Source organism: Aythya fuligula, chromosome 29 (assembly GCF_009819795.1).
Source record: "Aythya fuligula isolate bAytFul2 chromosome 29, bAytFul2.pri, whole genome shotgun sequence".
Lineage (NCBI taxonomy): Eukaryota > Metazoa > Chordata > Aves > Anseriformes > Anatidae > Aythya > Aythya fuligula.
In genome coordinates this window covers 282,199-306,945 of record NC_045587.1, presented here as the reverse complement: position 1 = coordinate 306,945, position 24,747 = coordinate 282,199, and the positions used below count along the sequence as shown (strand labels likewise).

The 24,747-nt window shown below is 50.8% G+C and overlaps 2 protein-coding genes across 2 annotated transcripts; both read right to left on the bottom strand.

Moving 5' to 3' along the window:
- Positions 1-3,579: 3,579 nt before the first annotated feature.
- Positions 3,580-4,568, bottom strand: LOC116499836 (glucagon-like). The gene is made up of 2 exons (XM_032204687.1): positions 4,468-4,568; positions 3,580-3,736 (listed from the first exon to the last, which is right to left on the bottom strand). The coding sequence occupies exons 1-2, from the start codon at positions 4,566-4,568 to the stop codon at positions 3,580-3,582; spliced, it is 258 nt and encodes an 85-aa protein (XP_032060578.1).
- A 12,274-nt stretch (positions 4,569-16,842) lies between these two features.
- On the bottom strand, positions 16,843-19,889 carry AQP5 (aquaporin 5). The gene is made up of 4 exons (XM_032204849.1): positions 19,527-19,889; positions 17,926-18,090; positions 17,580-17,663; positions 16,843-17,028 (listed from the first exon to the last, which is right to left on the bottom strand). The coding sequence occupies exons 1-4, from the start codon at positions 19,887-19,889 to the stop codon at positions 16,843-16,845; spliced, it is 798 nt and encodes a 265-aa protein (XP_032060740.1).
- Between the last annotated feature and the right edge of the window lie 4,858 nt (positions 19,890-24,747).

The following is a 24,747-nucleotide window of genomic DNA, read 5'->3' as shown; positions in this document are numbered from 1 at the left end:
GCCTGGAAAGAGAGGAGAACCCAGGAGGAAAAAAAGAAAAATAGAGTGGTCCCATCCCTGTCCAAACTGGCTCCAGGCTCTTGGTGCCATGAGCGCAGCTGGGATGGGTGCACGAGCGCTGCTGCCACCATCTTATCTGATGGGATGGCTCCGTGGGGTCTTTCTGTGCATTGCACAAGTCCCAAGGGCCAACGACACAATGGTGCTCCTCGGAGGAAAGAATTCCTCTCCAAGGATGCCAGCGGTACATCTGCAAGTGGGGCAAAAAAGCGTGGATTTGGTTTTGCAGGCTGTGCTCTGATGGCTGCCAGCATGGCATGGTGGTTGGCAGAGGGAGAGAACTGCTTTAGTTCTCAAAGGGGAAAATAAAATTAGCTTGGAGGAAGGAAAAGGTGCAACGCCTGGCTTCTCACTGAGCTGCTTGCATGAAAGCTGGTGCCTGCTCCTCTGCAATACCCATGCACATCCCGGCCCCGCTGCCTTCCTGCACCCCTTGGGCTCCGCTTGCTGCTTGCCAGCAGCCCCCAACAAGGAATTGTTGCCCCTCGAGCTTTGGGACAATGGCTTTCTTTCTGTCTGCCTCTATTTAAAGAGAAGAGAGCCGTTCCCTCCTGTGGTCCAGGGACCAGGGCCAGAGGCTGGGATTGTTTTCTGCACGCGCTCGGTTTCCTGCAGCTGGCAGCGCTCCCTTGCAGAGCAAGAAAGAAACCAGCCCGAAGGCAAGCGGGGCCGCTGTTCCGCGAGAGCGGGCTCACTCGGGGTCTGCACTGCCAATGGCCTCGGGGCTGCTGGAAAATTCTGCTGGTTCCTTATTTAAAAAGCAAGCCAGGCTTCCTCAGCGTGCCCTCGCGTGGGGCGCACGATCATTTTCTGGATTTCAACCTTTTTTTTTTTTTTTTTTTCTCCTATTTACAGGGTTAGTCTTTTTCTTTCTTTATATATATATATATATATATATATATATATACTTAAAATAAAATATGAGGCCTCATTAATAATGAAATTGCAATCACCCCTGGGGCCCGCTGCATGTCCTAGCACTGCTTCTGCCTCTCCCATCTATGCGCCATCAATCTGTGGATTACTCCATATTTTGAGAGGATTTGTGCAGAGAAAAATTGTAGGGGGTGGGGAGAACCCTCCCAAAGGTATTCCAGGAGTTTCTTTAGGATTAAAAAACAAACTCCTTAACATGACCCATGATGTTTTGGTTGGCAGCAAACCCCGTTCCCCTTGATGCAGAAAGGGTGCTGGGTGTTATCCTCATCTTTGGTGCCTTAAAACAGCTCCCCGGGGCAATGTGTGAGGTGCGAGAGCTGCTTTTTTACAGGATGATGCTTTAAAAGCACCCAGGGGTGCAAGGAGGAGGAGGAAGGCTTGCCAAGCCAGCAATGTAAAAAGCAAAGCTCCGACCTCCCGTGGGCCCTTGTGAAAAAATTCCCCAAAATTAAATGCACGGAAAGCTCTCGGGGGGAAAGGGGGGAGAATAAAGGTAATAAATAAGATGCTGACTTTTTTTTTTTTTTTCCTTTTTTTTTTTTTTTTTTCTCCTGGCAGGCTACATGTAGAAATAGAGAAATTATTTTTGTTTCAGAGAAACTGAAATATAATATATTTATTTTCTTGTAAGAGATGATCTAGTTTGGAAATGCTCAGTGTTGTAAATAAAATGGGGAGGAAGAGAAAATATCTGACCAAATCTGTGTTATTTGCCAGTTCAAAATTTTGATTTTTTTTTTAAGAATTTGATTTACATATGGCTTATTCTGTGAAACTTGAATGCCATCAATCTGTGTCGCTGTCTCGTGGTTCCTGTCTGCAAATCGTGGCTGTCGATTGACGTCTTTCACCCGTCACAGCGCTGTTTGCCTTGGTTTTTCTGTTGCTCATTGAACATAATGGGAAAATAATCCAATAAAAGTCTCGTTTGTCTCACTGTGCCACTCCCGTGTCTTTTGAAGGGCTGTGTTGCTGACAGAGGAATTGCAGGTGCTTTTTGGAGATTTTTACAGGTGTCTTGGAGGTGATGGGGGAGTGAGCAGTGCTGATTTTAGGGAAATTTTTGTCCCTTGGAGCTTGGTCATGAACAAGCTGATTGGGGAAAGATTTGAATTTTTTTTTTTTTTTTTTGAGCAATGTCACTTATATCCCTTGATCTGTAGCAAAAAACAAACAAACAAAAACAAACAAACAAAAAAACCAAGCAGTTTCTCCTCCCTGGGAGGATTTTTTTGGTACCATTTTCCATAGAAATAGAGCAGAATGGTTCTAGTTGTCTTTCGTATAGTCATTCATTTATTTTTAATTGTGTCCTACAACACCCCATCTGGCACAGGTCTGTGCAGGATGGGCTCCTCATGGGGTCAGGCAGGTGTATTCTGTTTGCTCTTTTACCTAAATCTCAAAGAATTTGGAGAAAAATGGGAAAACCTGAGCTGAACTGGAACTCAGAGCCTGGTTGCCTCAAAGCCCCCCGGCCAGCAGTACGTGGGATCCCCATGGGGTGCTTGAACGGGCTGGAGACATCAGAAAACAGTTTTAGCAAGGGTTTTATTGCAAGCTGGGGAAAGCTGCAGGACCTGCAGCGCTGCAGAAAGAGGTACAGAAGAAACAGGTGGGGAAGAGGTTGGAAGGGAAAGCTGAGCAGCAGTGGTGGTGGGTGCAGGCTCTTGGGAGGTGGCTGGGAAACGAAGCACAGGCTGACGCTGCTGGGAAGCCTTGGTTTGCTGCTTAATTGTACCTTTAAAAAAGGGGAAAGAAGCAATGAACACTGAAGACCTTCACAAAACAGAAATAAGTTTATGAACGCTGAAAAAGCATCAGCAGTTTTCTCATTTGGCAAAGGACCACTTTGCTCTGGTGAAGCATTTATAATATCCCCTGCAAATGCAGATCCCCCCCATGTTAAATCAGAAATAAAGCAAAAATGTCAGAACAAAGCACCATGAGAACAACACTGCCTCTGTCTGTCATAAACTTTTTAAGACCCTGCCCCAAAACAGCTTCACTTTCCTTACTTCATTGTCTGGAAATGCTGGAAAATCCACGTGAGACAGCAAAAAGGAAAGGTAGCTTCAGGAAGCGGCACTTTGCTGCCTTTGCCCCAACCCCATCTGATCTATGTAGTTTGAAATTACTCTCTTTATACAGTTTGAGATGACTTACACTGCTGGCAGGACAGTGGCCGGGAAGGGGATGCTGTGGGGCTCTTCTTTCAGGTACCTCTTCGTGGAGCTGCCGAAAATAAGACACCGCCGTGGTACCTGCTGCAGACATTGCCCTACGCAGCCCTGCATGGGCTCAAGGGTAGGCAGTGCTGCAGTCAGCGCCTCGCCTGCCCCAGGCACGTGGCCAAAGCCAACGAGGATGTTTTCAATAAGAATGAGACGGGGATGATTTCATAATGTGCTTTTTTTCCTTTGGATATATGATGAATGAGGGTATATAGCCAGAAACCCAAATTTAAAATATGGGCATCTGCAGGAATGGCAAGAGAAAATGCAGAAAACATCTAAAACTGCGTTATCAGTTTGCATCAGGGAGGGTATTTTCCAGCACCATCCCACTCTCCTGGCCCCTCTACCTGTAGCGCTTGGTGTTGATGAGCCAGTGCACGAAGTCCTTGGCCTTCATCTTGTCCAGGTAGCGAGTGAAGTCGCTGGTGAAGGTGCCTTCTGAGTGCCGCTTGGTGTTGGATGGGAAGCCATGAGCGCTCTGGGATTTGTACGAGTGCCATCTGCTCAGGAGGGAAGGACGGGGGGAAAGATGGGTGAAAACACAGGGTTTGATGCATATAAAATAGGTGGGTTCCTGTGCCCTCTTTGTGCAGGGGCTGCAAAATACCATAGTATATGGAGCATTCTTTGTAAAAACTGTAATGTATGAAAATCATGGGGTCTGGCAAGCCTGGCCAGTGCTGTCCCTTAAATTCAATATATGTAGTATCATATCCTGTATCTTGCTTGGCTGAATGCAGGTGGGGTGCTGATGGAAGTGTTCCAAAAATTTGCCCAGGAAGAAGGACCCCAAAGGAAACAGAGGAACCCAGGGTGGAGGTGGGCTCAGCACCGTGCCCACAGCATCGCCGCGTCCTGGGTCTCTGCTCCTTGCAATGTCCAGCAAATCTGCCTTAGCTAATAGCTCCTGACACAAGCTGTCTTTGGCCTTCGGGGGCCCAATGCCCCTTATAAGTGGGGAGGAAAGCAGCAGTCAGGCTTGCTCCCTGTGCTGCCGACACAACCCCTGGGTCTGGGCACCGTGAAATCCCTGGGGGACATGGCAATGTCCCTGCGTGGGCTGGCAGAGTGCTAGGAGAGAGCTTGTCCAGACTAATATGAAAGAATCAGACACATTTTAATTGCAAGGCTGCCCCTGAGCCGGGAATGCTCACATCTCAGCCGGCAGCAGAGCTGAGCTGCTCCGACAGCTGCTGTCTGCGCCCTCGGCCACCTCCGCTGACACCCGTACCTGGATGCGTTGGCCAGGTCCTTGAGACCCATCTGCCACCCTGCCGGGATCAGCACAGCAAACACCAGCCCGGAGAGGTACAGCCAGCGGATGATCTTCATTTGCCTTCCTGGAAGTCAAGATGGAAAAGTCTTGGGTTGCAATTACCGTTGATCTCCCCCCCAAATCCTTGCAGCATAGCAGGAGGTGGGTGCAGCACGACACAGCCTCCTTTCCAGGTGTGTCGGCAGCATTTTGGTGGGTGCATGTGGATATTCCCCATCGTTATCTATCCGTACGGTGTTGCCCAGTCATAGGCACACAGCCACAGGAATGGATTTACGACATCCTTCATTGCAATAAACTTTACCGCGAGCCTCCCCTTTCTATCCAGCAGCAATATTTCTATCTCACGTGTATCACCACAATACTACAGAACTTTCCTGACCATTATCTGCTCAGAAAAGCTGCTTTCAGAAGAGTTGGCTAATTAGAGTTTTACATTTCCTATCTCGGCTGGATGGCTTAGCAGTTAAGGGAGTAAAATTCTACCCCCCCCAACCCTTGTTTGCAGAAAATTAGGCTTTTGGTTTATCATCAAGCACTTTTGTTACTCTGCTTTAATTTCTTTGTAGATTGGTAGAAAAGAAGGGAGGGAAAGGCACTTACCTTCTGCAGGGACAACCGTTCCCCTAAAAGCAAGATCCTATTTTCCTCCTTCAAGCTGGTTGTGGCTAAACTCTACTCCTTACCGGTGCTTTTAAGCTTGTTAGCAGGATGCTAAAAGCTGACAGGTAGGTCACCGGTACTCCTCTTTTTAGTTGGATGGGTCATTATGAATCATTACAGGATTTTTTAAGAGGGGCTGTTGCAAAAAATATAGTTGTTGCCATATTTTTCAGCTTACGCCTTTAGGGAGGAGGTGGATTTTTTTGTCATTGCTCTTTCTCTTATCTTTTATTTTTTTCACTGCTTGGACCACAGGAGTGACCCGTTGGTTTCCTCCTTTCAGGTGAGCTGCCCCCCTCACTGCCACAGCACATCTTGCACAGAGAGATGATTTCTGTGCCTGCAGGGCTGCCCTTCCAAACACCTTTGGTATGAGTTAAAAACATTAAAAAAAAAAAAAAAAAGGGAAAAAAAAGCACACAAGCACTTGCTGCTGTCTTCTGCAGGGTAAAACTCAGGCTTACAGCTCAGCTCATAAGATGGACAGACACCACTTTCCAACCAAACCTAGTTTTTGCCCCCTGGGGCTAAATCTGAATTGGTGATCAGTGTCATTTCATCAGTTTGGGGGTGACTGGAAGCACTATGGGCATCTGTGGATCTGGGTCAGCGTTTTATCCCATGGGACATCCAGGCTCAGACCAGAAACGGGGAACATCTGCAACTCATCAGGCCAAGGACAATAGTTTTGCAGGGGCGTCTCCTGGGAACTGGGCTCGTCCTTTTTAAATCCCCAATTCCAGCCATAGAAAAAAGGCTGGAGAACAGCAGAAGCGATGGAAACCCCAAAGAACTGGAGCTGGTCCCAGAGGAGAGGCGTGCTTGGTGCTGACAGCTCCCTATGGACGCAGAGCAAAGCCCTGAGCTCCCTGGGGATGCCGGGAGGTTGGACGAGGTTTTTAGGGCTGCTTGGCTGGAGGATTGATGGCAGACTGCAATTTTGCATGGTTTGGAGACACTGGGGGAGCTCTTAGCATAAGGAATTCTGCAGTTCAGTGCTTGGGGGGCCAAATATGCACTTCTAACAGGTTTACAGTCAATGGGCAGAGAACAGCAAGCCTTAAGGAAGCGGGGCTGTGCCTCTCCCTCGCCCAACACCAGCCACCAGAAGAGATGAGGGCTCTAATCCATGATTTCTCCACCATTTGCTGTCCTCTCTACCTGGGACCTTTCTTGTCGTGGTTGGGTAATTATTATTATTCTACCAAAGAAATTTCTGTAATTATTGTCACTTCCAAAATGCGACTGGTGTTCGGGGACACTCATCTTGAAGAGCCTTTTAATTAGGGCCAGTAATGGCCTCATGAGAAAGCCTGACATCAGAGGAGGAAGGTAGGAGATTAATTAGCTCAACCTTCAGAGGAGAGGTCCAGATCTCCCACCCATCACTGGAACGGAATATTTATTAACGCTACCAAATTAGCTCCTGGTGACACTGTTTGCAATGTCCCCCCGGCCTGGAAGGCACACGAACTCTCTGCAACAGCGCAGGGCTCGGGAGAAGAGAAATTCAGCTCAGCCAGGGCAATGCTCCTGTGCTGCTTCTCACTTTTCTTAATAGTGGCTCCCAGTGTCAGAGTGGGATGGGGAAGTGTCATATCAGACTCCTTCTCCACTACTCGGGGTGATTTTCACTGTCCCTTTGGTGGCTTTTTTGGGCCTTTTGTGACAGTTTTCTCTTTCCAAGTGTCTTTGCACCTGGGCTGAGCTGCTGGTGGCTCTCCCGTGCTGGGGGATGGCACTGTGAGAGCTTGAACCTGGTACTTTCAAATGCATGCACGGATCTGGATTTTGTCCTGGTTTAGGGCTTGGAGAGGTTTTTATGGGCAGCAGGTGGCAGCCTTTGTCTGCCTGCCCTTTGCCTGTCCTTCCTCTGCCTCGCTGCTTCCTCCCCATGGCTTCGGGGATCCCAGAGCGCTCAGTCTGTCCTGCTTGGTGCACCTACCCGGCAAGGACTGAAGTGATGGGAAAACTCCTGGACCATGCTCCATGTTCCCATTTTACCAGTGTTTAGATAAACTCATCCATGCTCCATCCATCCTCTGATGAAGGACATTTCCCCGTTGGGTCCCCCCGGGACCAGGTGTGTGGCCAGTCTGCCCTCCTGCCTCCAGCTTTGGTATCTGCAAGCACTGGGAGAGGCAAGAGTTGCCAGGCTGATCCGATGGTGACAGTGTGACTTGGCCATCCAGGGCTGTCCAAAATCAGGCTGGAAACAAGATGCACTGAGGTTTAAAACTGTCCTTAAAATACAGCAAAGACCCGTGGAGCCTCATGCTGTCACCAGCCAGCTCCTGCCCTGGGGCTCAGTTTCCCTGCCTGGAGCAACGGGGTCACGATGGCATCCCCAGCTGCCCCCCTGCACAAGCTTGAAGGCACCTTAGACACAACAAACTGCTCTGATATTCTCACCCTGTAGCCACAAGCACAATCAAACCAGGTGATGGTTAATTTTGGAGGGATTTACTGTGGTAAAGAAGGAATAAAGGCTTTGACTTCACCTTCCTGGATCCTCTGCAAAGAGCCCTGTCATATCCCACAGCTCCGCAGGGTGCATTTCGGGTCCCACCCTGCTCCGGAGAGCAGGGGATGGGAAACCAACCCCCTGTGCACACCTCCCAGCCCCACGACACAGAGCCCAGTGCCCCATGAATCAGCTCCCCATGCTCTCACTGTCCCCATTGCTGCAGGTGCTGGTGGCCTCCTCCCTCCCCGGTCACAATTAAATGCAATCTTATACCTGTGTGTCAGAGCTTGCTACTGCCAAGGCATAACTGAGCAAAGAAAGACCTTCTTGGGTCAGTGGTTTTGCCTGAAACATCTCCTTCAGGGTGACGCTGAGTGCACGGTTTCAGTTTCAGCCTCTTTTGGACTTTTTCCTGTGTTTTCCTTCGCAGGTATTCTTTAACAGCAAAAAGAGGTCCATTAAAAAAGATACTCTGTGTTCCCAGAGAGGTTTTTTGGCAACTCCTAAGGATGCTGGCTGATTTTCCTGCCTTTTTTCCCCTTTATGCATGTTTTTTGAGGCAGAAACCACTCTCTGCCTTTGATGCTGCAAAGTTGAGGGTCCTCAGCCTCCCCCTTGGGGCTGACCTCCACTGCCAGGGAAGCAGAGGTGGGGTTGAGCTGGGTGATGTGCAGGCTGTGATGAGCTCGGCTGGATCCATGAGCCCTTAGGAACAGCGGTCAATACCATGCAGCCCATCCCAAAACCATGTCTAGACTGCATCTACCCCGTGGTGGATCTCTGTTTTGGCTGAATCTGTTACTGTCCTCCCCTCAGTGCTAAAAGAATGGAAGGAAAATGGGTGATATCCAGGGCAAACTTCCCATATGGGAAACTAGTGGGGAACACATCAGGGCCATTGGGGAGCTGACATTTGGGACTGGGACACCCTGTGGGCGTCCTGTAGCGCTGACACTTCCCGTTCATGCATCTTTCTCATCAGCAGGAGGTGCTGGTTACTGGGGACCATGTGAAGCCCAGGTCAGAGGCTTTCGCTGAAAACCCAGCAATCAGCAGGAGGGGCAAGATGCAGGACACTTGGCTGAGCCCTTAATGCCTCTAAATCCCGGTGCTCAGCCCCTCCAAGGCCTTCAGCCTGCCATCCTGGTGGCTCCCCTGCTCTCTGCGGGCCCTCAGCATGATGCTCTGCAGTGACAGGTGGGTGCTTCCCTCTTGCTTTTGGAGGAAAGACATTGCTGTCAGCTGTGCTAATAGGTTGTCTTGAGCAGGCTTGGTCCCTCAGGGCACCCTGGCCCAGCACCAAGTGGTTGCTGCTTCATTCTGGGGCCCCGTGGGAGCTGAGCTGGGGCAGTTCTGGGCAGGCAGAACCGTGAGTGTGTGGGGAGATGCCCACGGGACTGGGTGCTCCTGTGGCTGTAAAAAGGTTTGGCTCACTGCCTCGGTGGTTATGTGTCTGCAGCCTGCCAAAATCCCAATTTAGGCCTGGGGATTCTTATTTAATTCCACTTCATTATCTGAGACAGAGATGGTGGTTAATGGCTTTGATATGTGGAAAAGTTTGACAGGTTTTTCTTATCTGCTTTCTGGCTGTGCCTGTAACATTATCAAAATCTTACCTAAACTAACGAGACAAGTTTACCTTTGTGCACTGGCTAAGAAGTCCTCAGTGGAGTCTGGAACACATGTGGCAGAGGTTTTAATTTCACCTTCTTGATCTCTGTGGGCCCCTAACAGGCTTCTGTGAGATTAAATAACCCTTGTGTTTTTAGATTTGCAAAAATCTTGCCTACCAGAGACCTTCTTTGGCTGCTTGCAGTCGCTTTTAGTTTGGCAGCCACCTCTGGTAACCAGCTGATGAAACCTGATCTTGCCATAAATCAAAACTCCTTCGCATTCAAATGCAACAATTAACTCTGGGTGTGTAGGTGCAATTAGATGACAAATTATGCCTCAAGATTCACTTGCTTGTTTAGATAGGGAAGCTGTGTTTGCTCAGCCGGGGATGTTTGGCTATGTCTTTCAATCTACCCCAGGGGACACAGAGTGATAAACTCCGGGAGTTGCATCCTGCTCCAGCTGCAGAATTCAGACCCTTTGGCCTCAGCTCCTTGCCCCAGAGACTGAAGTTTTGTCTGCTTGCTTGCACCAAGTGTCAATGCTGTTCTCAAATAACCCATCTGAGTTCTCCTTTCTCCATGATGTTAGTGCAAAATTTATTCTTGCTATGCTCAAGCCTTGCACAGGAGGATTTGAGTCCCTCTGAAGGGATGCAGCGGTAGCCTTCAGACCTGCAGCTCCCATGCCTATGTAGAAACCTTCTTAGCAATCGTGGGTACCTCTTCTGGCCAATTTGGTCTGTTGGAGACAGCAGGGCTGGTGCTAAATAAATGTGACACAAGCTGAAGCCCAGCAGCTAATCGGCTGCTGGATGTTTGCTCCTGGTGATGCTGGTGCCAAGGGAAGTCTCATTCACAGGCAGTCCCTGAGCACGCCTGGATGTGGGTTGGTGAGCTCTGCGGTGGGGAAGAGCCTTGTTAATTAAAGCAAACCACGTTGCTGTGCTTGAACCGGAGTTTGCCTTGCTGAGATGCAGTGGTTGCTGGAGCGAAGATGCGATCTTGGATGCATTGTTCTTTCGACGTAGAGGAGTATTGGGGAGCTGGGTGGTACAGAAAGGATGAGTAAACTTGAGCACAGGGATGCTGCCTGCAGAGAGGCAGAGCTGAGCTGTGCTGTTAGCGAGGTTCAGCTGTGGCTTTTAGCTCAAAATCCAAACAAAATCATAAAACAGACAATGGGGCAAAACCAAGGACAAAGACATATGGAAAACAAGCCTGCTGATGTCACTAGTGCTAATAGGTGCATATTTACACACCACACTTAAAAGGGAGCCTTTAACTGCTGATTAACTGTTCTTACAGGATTTCTTTATGAAACACCCGACAAATATTTTTTTTATGCCCTTGGAACAAAGCGAGCTGATAGCATTTATATCCTTTTCCTCTCCAATGGCGATTAGCGCTGATTAAAGATACCATAATTCATATGAACTCTGAGCTTTACGCGGAGAGAGCAATGGCTGTTGATGTGGGAAAGCAATCGGCAGTTTGGATAACTGGATTAAAAAGTAATGACTTCTAAAACAGCCGAGAAAAGGCTGGTTTGCTCCAGCTGACATTGCTTTGGCAGGAAAAGGGCTGCTCCAGCACCAAATTAATACAGCTCTAGGGATGGGGGAAAACTCCCAGCTGTTAAAAACTGAAAGAATTATTGGGGAAGGGGAATTTATTTGTTTTATTTATGGCCTTTTTAAAAGGCAAACTGTGTAGGACGTTTTGAGTTTGTTCTCGTCCTTTTTTTTTTTTTTTTCTTGAGTCTGCACAAGAGGGCATTATACAAACCTGCAGCTGCACCTTGCTTGTGGGCAAAAGAGCTCTTGCTGGCTTGCCAAATAGGATTAATGTCAAGCCAGCAGAGAAGGGCCTGTATGCTGGAGGACACATGCCAGAGGCTTTATTTGGTTTGTTAGTGGTTATTTTTTGGGGTGGTTTCTGAGCTGAGCTGGTTCCCAGCCCTCATATGCAGCCCTGCAGTTTTGCTGCATGAGAAGGGTCCTTGAGGACTCGTCCCTTGTTCCAGCACCATCCCAAAGCACTGTGCTGATTGCAGGCTGAGACCAGGCACTGATGTTGGCAACCTTTTGCTTTGCAGTAAACCAGCCCAAATCCTGAGCGTGCATCTCTCCTGGACAGGAGGTTGGACACTGCAGAGGCCTCCAAGGGGCTGTGGTTTAACAAAGATGTGTTTAATTCCCTTCTTATTTGCTAAGTCCTCGCATCCTCGTTGCTCTCAACGGCTGTGCCTGGGAAACCCTTCTGGCTCCAGAGCTGACCTTTCCCAACAAAGCGCCATTGTCAGGCAGCCCTCTGGGCTGCAGGCTTTTTTATTTTCCCTTCTTTACTTTATTAATCTTTTTTTTAATGTCACCACCACCCAGAAACACAAGGACCCATTATATGAACCGTGGCTGGACTTTGCTTGTTTGCAAGAGGGAGATTAGGAACAAATGGGCAGCGGTGGGCTGTATCCTGGAAAGCGGAGGCCAAAGGTTTGAGTAAGAGGAAGCTTGGCAGTGGAAAGGCAGCCCTGATCCAGCCGGCACTGAGCCTGTGCTCTCCGCATGCCGGGGTGAGGAAGCCTTGTTTTCACATGGGGTGCCCTGCCTAGGCTTTGGGGTGGAAGCAAGAGGGTTTTTCTATGGGGTGCACCTGTTTTGGTGAGGGTTTCCAGGTCCTCTTTCTCTTTTCCCTGGTGCATCCCAGCAGAGGGCAGCAGGAGGTGCCCTGGGCACCCATTGCTCTCCCATGGGTGCTGCTTCAGAGCACCTGTGCCTGGTGCTGTGGTGAGCTGAGCCCCATCCCCTTCAGGTCCCCAGCCTTGGGGCACCTTCAAATAGTTTCGAGCTCTGCTGGGCTTTGCAGAGGCATTTTGGGGCTGTAAAAGGGTGCTGGAGGGAACTGAGACACCATGAAGCTCTCTTTGGATCCTGCCTGGTCTCTGGATGTCTCCTCCTAATCTTTTCTTTAACTGCATGCTTTCTGAGTGCTCATCTTTTCCTGTATTTCCAGTGTCAGTGCTGCATCTTCCCTGTTCTGGCCGTGCACCCGTTGGGATTTTGTGTGCTGCAGACTTGCTGGGAGCAACAAAGGCCAAGCAGGGCTCTGATGGCTTCACATGAACCAGAGCCTGACCCAACGTGCTCATTCAGTGCTGGTCAACCCCAAACCATCCCTGATAAGTGCTCAGCAACCAAAATACAAATTATGGCACCCGGTATTCAGGCGGAGGCTGCTTTACCGAGCCAGGGTGATGCCTGTTGACAACAGGAAGGGTGGCTGTCTGCCCCTGACGTCCATGTGAGCTGTTTCCTGGCTCGTACCGAAATGGTGCTGCAGCGGCTGTAGGCTGGGCAGAGGCTGAGTAGGAGGGGGAGGACTTGGAGCTTGTGCTTAAGAGGAGATGGGCGCTGGCACAGGCAGTGCCATGACTAATGCCAGCACCCATGCCAGCCTTTGCCACGTCTCTGTGCCGAGAGCTCACCTTTACCGGTGGTGTTTCTGCACATCAGCCACATGCGATGCACTGGAAACTTCTTTTTTTTTGTTGTTGTTGATTTATTTGCAAGCCTTGGGCAGAGTCATGCACAGAGAGAGGATGTCTCTGTGTTGGCTTTTTGGTGTTTCGTGGAGATCCTGAATTGGCTCCTGGATGCTTGGTGCTCTGCAGCAAAGTGGTAGCAATCCTCCCGGAGGGGACATCTGCAGTCCCTTGCCACACGGACCTGCTGGTGTCAGTCTGTTGCAATACTGCTCCATTGCTGTGCCATTCTGTGTGTTGTTATTCTGGATTTTTCATGTCATCCTCTTTTCAACAAGCAGGATTGGGCATTTGTTCTCTTTTTTTTTTTTTTTTTTTGCTGTTTGTTTTGTTTTCTCCAAGTGAAAAAACAGCCTCGTGCTTTCCACGTGAAGTCAGAAACTGTGGCTTTAAGCAAAGCATCTAGAATTGCATAATAGTCCACCCTGCTACCAGTCCAGCAGGGATACACTCCCAATTAGCACCACATTTTATCCCTTTTCACCTGGGCAATGTGTTGGAGAGAGCTGGGGCTGGCCCCTTGCAGGTGCCTCTTTGCAACCCACTGAAGAATTCTGTTTGAGATATTGCCTCTGGGCCTCGCTTTCTTCAAGCACCTGGTCCCTTCCCTGCCTCTACAACACCCAGGCAACTTGTGTTTCAGGGATGTAAAATGATTCACAGACAGCTGCTGGAGACCTTCCTTGCATAGACGGAAGGGCCTCTGATGCATATAAACATAAAAGGTTTCTGAGCTGTCACAACACGTGAAAATAGCTGTGTTTTTCCTCGCTGCCAGAAAAAAGTCGGAAATCTTGAAAATTGTGTGGTAATTACCTACCAGTGGAAGAGATACTTGACTTAAGGATGAGAAACAGCCTGCATAATCTTCTTAGTGCAAAGAAATTGCTTATGGGTATATTCAGGAAATATATAAACTGCATCCACTTCCACCACCACCACTCCCCCCACCCCTGATCTTTAATTACAGCAAATGGCACTGCAGGAATGGCATGCTGAGGTGCCTTAGCGTAACAGTTTTGCCTGACAATAAATATCTCACATACATATTTTTAAAAACAAGAAGCACAGATATAGCTGACTTTTTACCACGGTGTTGGATCTGTATGGCTGCAAGGAAACGCAGGCAGTAGTGTAGGTGTACAGGTTGGAGGTATGTGGAGATGCTGTTCCAGAAATTGAAACTCTTGTTTCTCAGTAGAACCTGGGAAAACAAGCATGTCACGCTTGTGACTGTGTCCTCGAGTATGTACCACAGCCCAGTATTAGGCACTGTAGGTATATCCAGTTTCAAATGTGCAGGGATAATACCAGCCCTTTCTGCATCTGCTGAAATAAGGTTGTTTCCCACAAAACGGCTATTTTTGCAAAGTGATGTTGAAAACCTCATGTTCTGTGGTAACAGGCCCATCAAAAATGGTGATGAAGAGCTGTGAGTGTTGAGAGGAAAAATCATAATAAATACCCATTCTTTGTTTTAAAGCATTTCTGTTCCCATCCATGGGAACAGAACAGAACGGGCAGGAGGACCTCAGGGTTTCCCATCCTGGTGAAGGTGAGGTCACGGTGCTTGCAGGATGCATTAAATACAACCTCTCTGCCCCATTAAGTGCAACAGGGACCATTGGGAAGTCGGGCATGCAAGGGGCTTGTGCAGGATGCTGGTCCTCAGCATGGGATAGTGCTAGCACCTGCATTCACCCCCAGCTTAGCAGAGCCCTCCCCTGCTTACGAACTGGGGAAGGGTCTCAACAGGCGGTGCCCCCCTTCCCGCTGTCCCCAGCCCTGTGTGGGGCCATCCTGCTTGTGTTTTCTAGCCGTGCCCTGGCTGACTTTTGTGGTGACGCAAAGCTGCTGCTTCAGAATCCTCTGATTCATCCCCATGGAGGGCTCACACCCAGGCTGGGCTTCTTCTCCTTGTTGTTGATCACACTGCCGGGGCTGGGCCCCTTGGTGGGTGCTGGACCCCCCCGTCCTCCCACCATGGGAAGGGGTGTGGGGTCTGCCAGAGCAGCCGTGGGCCCTTTCTCAGCATAAAGGTGGATGGGGTCAAAAAAGCAAGGAGGGATGCCCAGGGACAGCCCCTGCGTGTTCAGTGTCCAGGGGTGCATCTGTAGGAGACTGGGATGCAGCTTTTGGGGATGCCATCCTGCTTCCATGGGCACTGGGTGCTTCCCCAGCCCCATGCTGAGCTCTGGGTCACTGCAGTTTTGCTTCCTAGCTCTGCCACCAATCTGTGTGACCCCAGCTAAGAGCTCTTCCACCTCCTCTGCTCCTTCTGCTTGTCAGCTACCACTTCTATGAAAAACTTTGGGGTGACAGAGGAAGACAAGGGGCTGCTGCTACCCAGGCTCCTCCGGTGCCATCGCCTGGATTGCAAAATGGCTTTGGCATGCTCAGACAGCTGGCACTGACCTACAGGTGACCTGTCTGATCACATTTGAGCTGTATCTGGTAGTGGGGAGCACGCAGGCAAGCATCACCTTGGGCATCGGTGCTCGGGGGAAACCTCATGGCTGCAGCACGAGGAGGGGCAGTGCTGGTGGAGCTCTGCACGGGATTTAGGGAGCTGCCAGGAGGGACGGCCAGGACTGTGCCAGCTCAGTGCACCCATGTTGCAGTGAGCCCAGGATAGCCTGGGTGAGATGCTTTGGCAGAAGGTGGTGGCAGAACTGGAAGAGCAGGGCCACAGCAGAAGGTCAGGGTGAAGGTGTGGGTTTGGCACCTGGGATCGGTGCCACAGGCGAGGGGGCTGGGGAGCATTGCGGGTCAGTTTTTGAGGGCACCTGTGGAACCTTGTGGGAGAACTGGTATGGCAGAAAGCCGTGCCTGAGTCAAACCGGCGAAGGAGGATTGCTCTGGGCTCCTCCCAGCTCGCACCCTCCTCGGGAGATGGGCTTCACAATGCCCTGCGCCTGGGCACCCCCTGCTCTCACCCCACTCCAGCACCGGTGACTGTTCCTCCTTCTCTCTCAGGATTAAGGACTTTATCACCTTCCAAGCTGCCTTCTTCTCCCCTTTATCCACAGCAAGATGAGCGTAACCAAACCAGACCTCGGGACGTGCTTTCAGTGTCTGTGTGTCCAAGTCGGCTGCACTGACAATTCCCCCTTCTTGTCCTGCCCAGGACTGGCTTTCTTCCAGCAGGATCAGTGGGACTAATTTTAAGGTGTCACCTCTCCTGGCAACCTCTGCTTCAGCTCCAGTCCTTGGGAGATGCCCTCAAGGGAAAGCAGCCCTTGATGCCTGCTTCCCCTGTGGCAAATGTGGCCCTAGCCAGCCACTGCTGCAGGATTTTGGGTACAGCTGCCTGCTCTTTCCCTGGATCACTGAGATGGCTTTGCGTCCAGTTAAATCCATTTTTGCTCCTAAAAATTTGATACCTGAGTGAGATTGCACCCATGATGTGTTTTAAGTTTCCTTTATTCACAATAAATAATACACTATATTACAAAGAACTCACACAAAATCAAAAAAAAATAAAATTGCATTCTTTCTGCAGCTGTGAATAAACAGGACCCACCAGCACCAGTTAATGCATGAAAGAGCATCTATGAGCAGAGTGGGTGGGGAGAAAAAGGGGGATTGTGCTGCACCCACCTGCCCAAAGTGGTCATTCTTCTTTGCTGGTGTCTAAGTGGTGTTTCCATCCCTTGGGCCACCAAAGGCAGGGCTGAAATCCTGCGTGGGCCAAATGTGTGGTCTCAGGCATCTCTGAATTGTGCAAATATCACACCTAGAAGGGCATGGATGCAGCCGAGTGGGTGTGAAACCACAACGGAGGGCTGCCCTGGGCTGAGAATCCTTCGCTGGGCTTAGCTGGCTGCTGTTAGGGTAGGAGAGCTTCTAGCACTTGTGCTCATGTAGAGAGATTATATACACACACTGCAATGTTCTCTTCTTTCTTAGTCATGGATGGACTTTGAGTTAGAAGACTTTTGCTTAAGAGTCTACTGTAGCTGGATGTGTTCATGCCTGGTTTTGGTGCACACACCATGTGTGGGGTGTCCTCCCCTCCTTCTGCTTGTTTTCCCCCTCTGCTCCTACGGTGGGGTCAGCTCCATGGACTTCTTCCTCTCCTCCCTCTGCTCTTCCCATTCCTCCTCTGACTCGTAGGTGCCCTTGACGATGGCAACCCTGTCTGACATGTTCATGCAGTAGGGGACGAGGATGTAGAAGTACAGCAGAGCAGCCAAGCAAGCCCCGAGGATGGGCCCAACCCAGAACACCTAGAAAGCAACAGGGGAGAGGGTGAGAGGAGGTCTCAGAGGCTGGTGCCCCAGCTGCAGCCATCACACCAGCACCCCCCTGCTGCCCCACGTCTCCCAGCCCCCAGAGAGATGCGAATACCCCTTCCAGTAGATTTCATGGGTTGAAGTCCCCTCCACCTTTGCTTGGTGAAGAGGCCAAGCTCTGTGAGCGCAGAGCTCTGATGTGCTGGAGGGCTGGGGATGAGCTTGCAGGCAGTGCAGGGTGAGCAGAAAGCCCAGCCTGGGCTTTTCTGTGTGCTTTATTGACCTCAGGTGATGCCCTAGCTCAATACTCTCCATTGCACAGGGGGTTATCCTTTTCTCCTTGCACCTCATGGGGCTAATCTGCTCCCTCCTCCCTGTGTTTTGGGGGATCAACCTCCCTCCTGTTGACTTTGCAAGTCCAGGATGGGCTCTGAAACTCCCAGCCCTGTATTCCCATGGGAATTGCTGCCTTCTCCCCCTTGTTGCCCGTGTCTGGCCCCGGTGTCTCCCCAGCCAGCCCGTCCCAGCACGTAGCTGATGCTCACCCAGTGTGCGGAGCTGAACCTCCTCACAATGACTGCGGGCCCAAAGGACCTGGCTGGGTTCATGGAGCAGCCGGTGAAGTAGATCTGTTGGTGAGGAAAGGAGACGGGGTTAGCGGGTGTCATGTTGCTTAGGAAACACGAGCAGCTTTGCAGAACTGGGGCCTGGAATGGCTGAAGTGGCCCTTGATGCCGTTTCTCTCACAGGGAGGCAGGGAGCCAAGCATCGCGGACAAACCCCTGTTGCTTCTTCTAATGTAGGTCCCTCTGGGACCGACCGGCTGAGACCGTTCTGGGGAGCCCCATCCCGGTGGCAGTGCCTGCCCTGTCGTCCTGCCTGGACACTCACCCCCACCAAGTGGCCGACAGCGACGGAGAGGCCGATGGACAGCGCTGGGGAGCCCACGTTGCCGTTCCTGCGGTTGTCTGTGGACGCGAAGATGCACGCAGCCAGCTGGAAGGTGAGGATGATCTCCACCACAAGGGCCTGGCCTGGGGTTGTGTTGTTGTTGAGCTGTGAACCACCAAGAATGGCAATAATTAACCGTCCACAGGGTTTGGCAGCGTTGGGAGGGCTTTTTCTGGTGGATTTGGGATGGCAGAGCCATGCATGTGAAGCCCCAGCAGGTCTGCCCATGCCCAGAGAGCAGGACACGGAGCTTCCTGCTGCTCAGGCTCCCTGCTCCTTTCTCTGCAAGGGAAGAAATTCTTTCTCTCTGTTTAATTCCCCAAAGTCTTCCCCCTAACCCCTTTCCCCCCCCCAAGCCCCTTCTTTCCTTTGACAGTCCACGTCTCTCTCCTCGTTTGCCTCTTGCTGCAGCACTCAGAGTTTTTCCACCTGCACACTTTGTCCCTTTTTACCTGCACTACTCTCCCCCTTGCTCACTGCAAACCGATTTATCCTGGCTCTTCTCCCCTCTGCTTTGTGGAGCACCTCCCCAGGAGGCTGGGGAGCAGCTGCTGCAGAGGGGCAGGGGAGGAAGGGTGCAGGCTGGGGGGGACGATGGGGCACGTCATGGGGGTAAACTGGGCTGTTGCTGTCCCAGGGCCTCCCCAGCCTCTGGGGACTGTGTCAGGTGGACTCAACCTCATCAGACATGGGAAGGACAAAGTGACCTAAGCTGTAGTGGCTTTTTTTTTTTTTCTTTTCACCTCAAGGTGACCGGTTTGGGACACGTAGCATGTGGCAGTAAGGCGCCTTGCAGCACCTCATCCTAGCGATCAAACCCTCTGCAACATGCCTGTGCTGCTCCGAGGGGTCCGGACCTGGGCTCAGGTGAAGCAGTAGCTCCACTGGTCCCATTTCAGCTGCTTTCTCAGCGCTGCCCTGAGGGTTTGAGACGTGTTCCCTGGCCTTGCTGCTCTTGGAGGGTCCCGCTGTCTCCCCTCCTCCTCCAAGAGCAGCTCCTGCCCCTCACAGCCCCTCTGTGCCCTCCCAGCCGTTTCTCCTTTTTCACCTTCTCCTGCTCCTCTCCCCACCCTCTCTCCATCCACAGCCATTTCCCAGCTCCCCAGTGGGCTTCTGCTGCCCCTGCCCATACTGGTTTGACTGGGCTCTGCTCTCTGCCCTCCCCCTCTGTCTCCCGGTGCAGCTCCTATCCTGACACTAATCTCCAGGTGGAGAGGCTGCAGTCAAGAACATCTCAATGGTGCTGGTGACTCACTGGGGCCCTTAGGATAAAGGAAGCGCTTATTAAAGGAGAAAAACCCACGCCATTCATTACCCCACACAATAAACCTGTCATGTCAATACTCTGCTGGCTACATCGACATTTGCTCCTATCTTGCTCCCGTCCCTCCGTGCACGCGGGACACCGTGCCAACACCAGCCATCCGTACAGATTTGGCCCTCCGGGTTGGTGCTCGTGCCAGCTGCTCGCTTACAAGGGAAGCAAAGCCTGCATGGGAGGTGAACATCACGGCAGATCACCTCCAGGTGGGGAGACTTACCGAATTGATGGCCAGGTTGCCGCGGGTGTTGGCTGGCGTCACACCATAGAGGATGCCAGCGCCAGCGATGGCCCCGGTCAGCTGGGCGATCACGTAGAAGAGCGTCCGGAGGAAGGAGATCTGGTTCCCGACAAAGAAGGCGATGGTCACCGCGGGGTTGATGTGGGCGCCGCTGATGTGGCCGAACGCCTGCACCAGTGTGCCGATGGCCAGGCCGAAGGCCAGCGAGATCTGCAGGATGCTGGGGAGGGCAGACGGCCACTTCAGGGCTGAGCCGAGGCCGATGAAGACGAAGATGAGCGTAGAGATGAACTCGACAAAGACGGATCGAGCAAAGGCCAAGGTTAATATTTCCCTCTTCATAGTGGGAGTGGGTAGAGGGCGGCCAGCGAGGAAGGAAGTTTAGGTTTCCTCTGTCTCCAGGCTCTTCTGTCTGCACCGAGTTGTAGGGCCATACCTATCTATATATGCAACAGCAGCAGGGAGCTGTGTTACAAGGCGGGGGGTGGAGCCAAGGAGTTAGCCAGGCCTCCCAAATTATCATGTGAAACTGGAAAAGTTTCCATCCGAAAATAACTTCGGAGCCTCTTGGTGAACCAGTGACTCAGATATTGGTGGCATTTCTTTCTCCTTCCCTCCGCAAACAAAGAGCCCCTATAGGGTGTCTCTGTGGTCGTTAGATAACGCGATTGCATAACGGCGCTGTGCTCCCTCCTTGGTGTTTCCCTTTTACTACCTTCCTCCCACCAGGTGCTGGGTGTTTTGTTAGCAGAGGTGTTCTTGTTATTCCCGTCCTCCATTTGCTTGCGGAGTGGAGGGCACTGGAGCTTTGCTTGGAAAGTCTCATTGCTGGTGTCAGGCTGGAGGAGCTCTCCTGGGGCAGGGCTCTGAACTTTGGCAGGCAATTTAGATGGGGTGTCAAAATGTTAAACAAAGTTAAGCACCTGGAGCTGCTCCCAGGCTATCAAGATAGCTCAACGGCAAAAAACAAGTGGCTTGAGATCTTCCTGGGAGCTGGGCAGGGCTCAGGGGGCACTTTGCCAAGCTTGGGTTTCCTTGCAGTGTGCAGGTGGAGGCTGAATGGGATGGGGTGGCCCTGATAAAGGGGGGCAATCTCTGGCGAGCCTGGCTCCAAACCCCTTTGCTGCCTTTCTGCTTTGCTGCTCCTTCTGGAGCTTGATAAGCATCGGGTGTGGGTTTTGCCGGTGTTGGGGGTGCTCCGTGCCCATCGCCAGGGAGGGTGCATCCTACCTCTGACGTCTCAGGCCCCTTTCTTTTTGCTTTTCAAGCTCTTTCTCAATGAGGTCAAGGATTTTGCTCTTGGGAATGCCAGCACAAAGCCATAGACTTTGCATGGGCACAGGCCATGTTTGCATGTCTCCTTTCATGTTCCCATGGTGCTGGCCTCCATCCTAAATCTGTCTGGCTGAAAATCCTTGGCTGGCAGTGAGCGGAGGTGGGAGGCTCTCAGTGCTCTGTGGCAGGGAACTGTTGGGCACCGAGGTTTTGGGGTGGAAAAGGCTCTGGTGACAGTTAACAATGAATTCTTGATCCCTTTGCGGTTTTGTGCCAGGATTTATATTTGTTTCAAATGGGTTTGGGTGCCAGCTCTGCTCTCCTTGCTGGACTCCAGCTCGGCTGATTGTATATCGCCTTTCTCAAGCAACTCAATTCTCTGTGCCTAATGCAGTGAGCTCAGGCCAGGATTATCCACAGCTGCCGTGTGCTTCTGCAGAAGTAGTCGTGATCCAATGCTCAGTGAGCAAATCTCTTTGTGTGGGAGAGTGGTAAAATCATTTAAAAACCTCTTTAAATTTAAACCAAAATTAAAAATTTAACAAGTGCTAAAAAATTGTATTCACTGCTGCCTTCTGCTGGGTGCAGTCAGACTTGCACATTTCCTGTAGCATTTGAGGTCAAAAGCTAGGAGGGATTCCCCTTCAGAGCAAGAAGAGGGGCACTCCTTCCTCCAGAGCCAAAAATACATGAGTCCTTTTCCTCCAGCTGTACCCAAAGCCCTGAGCTCAGCACACAGACCCAGAGAGTCTCGAGGGACCGAGGATTCATTACAGTGTAATTCCTGACGATCATTTTCTCCCGGTTCTGCTGGTCCTGGGGAGATTGCCGAGTTAAAAACCAGATCTGTTATCCTAGAAACACCTGGTCCGTTGGCGTGTTTTGGTGAAAGTTTTGCAAGCTGGTTTTTCAAGATACCCTGGCCAGATTCCAGCCGGAGTAATTGCTTGCTACTTCCCTTCAAACCTGCCTGTAGTTCCTTTTGGATTAGATGCGCCTTGCTCCCATCCTCCAAACCCTTTCGTAACGTGGCTTTTCTTCCAAGGTGACTGCATTTGCAGGCTCCTCCACCACACGCCTGGCTTTAACATCAGCAGTGTTGAGCCGAAAGACACTCTGCTGGGATCCCAGCTGTGGATAATAACCTCCTAGCCAGGCTCTGTCCGGAGAGAAAGTCCTCCGGCCCAACTAGAGGATGTAATCAAATAATGCTGAAAATGATGGGGAAAAACTTCCACGGAGAAGCAGGTTGTTTTTCTAACTATAGGTCTTCCAAAACATATTTTCCCATGATAATTTGCTAGACTTTCTTCTCTGGGGCATTCCTGCTTGGCTTCTCTGATGTCTAACTATGCTGAGCAGTGGGAAGGCTCCTTCTCCTCTCACCGGCTGCATGTCCTCCAAGGAGCTTGTGCGAGCTGGAAGTGCCTTTGATGTGTCAAATATAATTGAATTGGGCAAGAAGGCATTGCGCAGGGCCCTGCTGACAGACGGACACCTACGTGGTAAGGTCATGCATACCTTACTTCTCCCCTAGGCTTTTGGAGGAAAGGAGACCAGGAGGATTTGGCGCTGTGAGGAGCTTCAGCCATTCCCTCCTCCTCTTCCTCTTCCTTCACCTCCTTCTCCTCCTCCTCCTCTTCCTCTTCATTGCTGGTATCAGCGAGCAAACACTGCAACCCCAATCACCCCCTTCTACCACCCCATTGCACGGCTGCGTGGCTTGGTGGCACTTTGGGGACAGCTCTCTTGGAGGGGGACAGTGACCTGAGCCCCCCACTGGCTGAGGGTGTCTGGGCAGGAGGAAGGCAGCCAGTGCCTCATCCTCGCCTGGGGCCCTCCTGCAGCTTTGCCTCACCCACGGAGGCGTGTGTGTTATTAACTGAATACGTGTGCTGGTCCCTGTCGTCCCCAGTTTGCTGATTGCATTTTCTGAGCCCGCACAGCGCTGCTATTAATTTGTCATTTCCACTGCAGCCCAGATTTCTGATGAGTTCAACCCTGTGTCAGACTTCAAACCTGGTGAATTGGCTTGCAGGTGGATGAATTCAGATCACAAATGCTGCCGATATCCAGACTGGTCCAATTCTTGGTCTTGCCCTCTCACCTGGCTCTGTACCTTAACCAAAACCTTAAAACCGGCACAAGACAGTAACCAGAGACAACTCCTGCTGGAATTTGGAATTAGTTGTGGTTGGATGGCTGGAGAAGAAAGTTTGGTTTAGTTTGTTTAAAAAGAAAGGGTGTTTCTTGCTGGCTGAGCTTTGGGAGTTTTCAGCAAGAAAAAAAGTGATCTGGACTGGGAATTCAATGTAGAGCAAGAGCCAGCAAACTTTCCCTTCCTTATCCTGGTCTTGGGGCTGCTGCTTGCCATGGTGGGGTTAGGGTAAAGCCTTGCCACTCTCTAGTGCTCCGGGATGTCTCTGCACAGGTGTTTCAGATGGGGCTTTCAAGGATTTCTCTAATCTAACCCATGATCTGTTAGTGCTTGCTTTAAAGGCGAGGGATTATTCTGCTGGCCTGAGGCAGATGGTACTTCCACCCTCATCTACCCCGGAGCAATGAGGTTTTTGCTTCCCTCAGTAACCTGATCCAGCTCCTTGGAGCAAGAAGCCCATGAGGTCGACTAAGCAACCAGCCACCACAGCTGGCTGTGGGAACCTTTGCCATGGAGGTGTCTCTGTGGCAACTTTTGGGTTGTTTTCCCATGTTGAACTGCATTCAGTTTGGGAAACCCTCTTGCACTCGCTGGGGCAGGCAGGTGGGATCGGGGATGGGGTTTAGGGGCCAGGTTTGGCCTTGAGGGTGTCCCCGTGTCCCTTGCTGCCATCCCACTGTGTGGCAGCTGCCATTTTGGCTTGCAAAGCCAGTCCTGAAGCTGCCATCCAGCCCTTGCTTGTCGCTGACCTTGTAGCCCATGAGTCTGTAAACAGGGATGATGCCATTTAAATGCTGAATAGTGTTAATGCTTAATAACAACATTGCTCTGCTCTTCACTTAGAAATTACTTGGCAGTCTCTAAGGCATTCAAGTAAGTGGATGCAAACGCTTTGGGGCTGGCCTGCAATGGAAATGCCAGCATCCTTAATAATTAATTTGCATCATAATCGTCATTAAATTGACACATGGGGATAATAATGTGTATCAGGGAAAGCAAAGCCCGATTAGAAAAGAGATCTGTACAAGATCACACAGCGAGAAAGCTGGGTTTGAAATTCTGGTGTCCTGATTTTCAGGTCTAGCCCTTTCCAGCAAGGCCATCTGCATCAGTGACATTAAGAGGTTGCATTTCTGCTCATCTAGGTAAATACTTTAAATTCTTATGGGCCAGCAGCCATTCACCAGGATCCTCGGGGCTCAGACAGACCTGCCTTTGGGAGGTGGTTTTCTTCTTGAAATGTGTTTACTGTGAAAGTATTGTCTTCACCCATGCTGTCTCTTTTTAGGATTGCAAGGAACATTCATGGTAATAAACACTGAAATGGTCTGGGGAGAGAGCTGATAGCAAGAAAGAAGTGTCACCTCTGCCTGGGCACGGGGATGTGAGACAGGCGGGATGCCATCCTGTAGTGTACACGTTGCTGGGATGGGGAGGCACGGGGCTGGCTGGAGAGTGCTGGGTTGGCACCGGGTCGCATTGTTGGGTGTAATGGGGGTGTAATGGGTGGAGGCTGTTGAGCTACATCTGTGCAGAGGGGAGCTGAAAGCACGACCAGGCTCCAAAGCAACTATGAATGCAGTAGATAACATAATAGAGAGTAATCTGGAAACTCAAAAGCTGAAATTCTCGCATAATTGCTCCAAGAGCCTAGGACCTTGCAAAATGAAATGCTGGTGACAATATGCGGTTAGTTAACTCTGTGAACTGGAAAACAAGTTTTTCACCCCGTCCTGCCTCCAAGACCCAGACGAAATTTCTCAACCT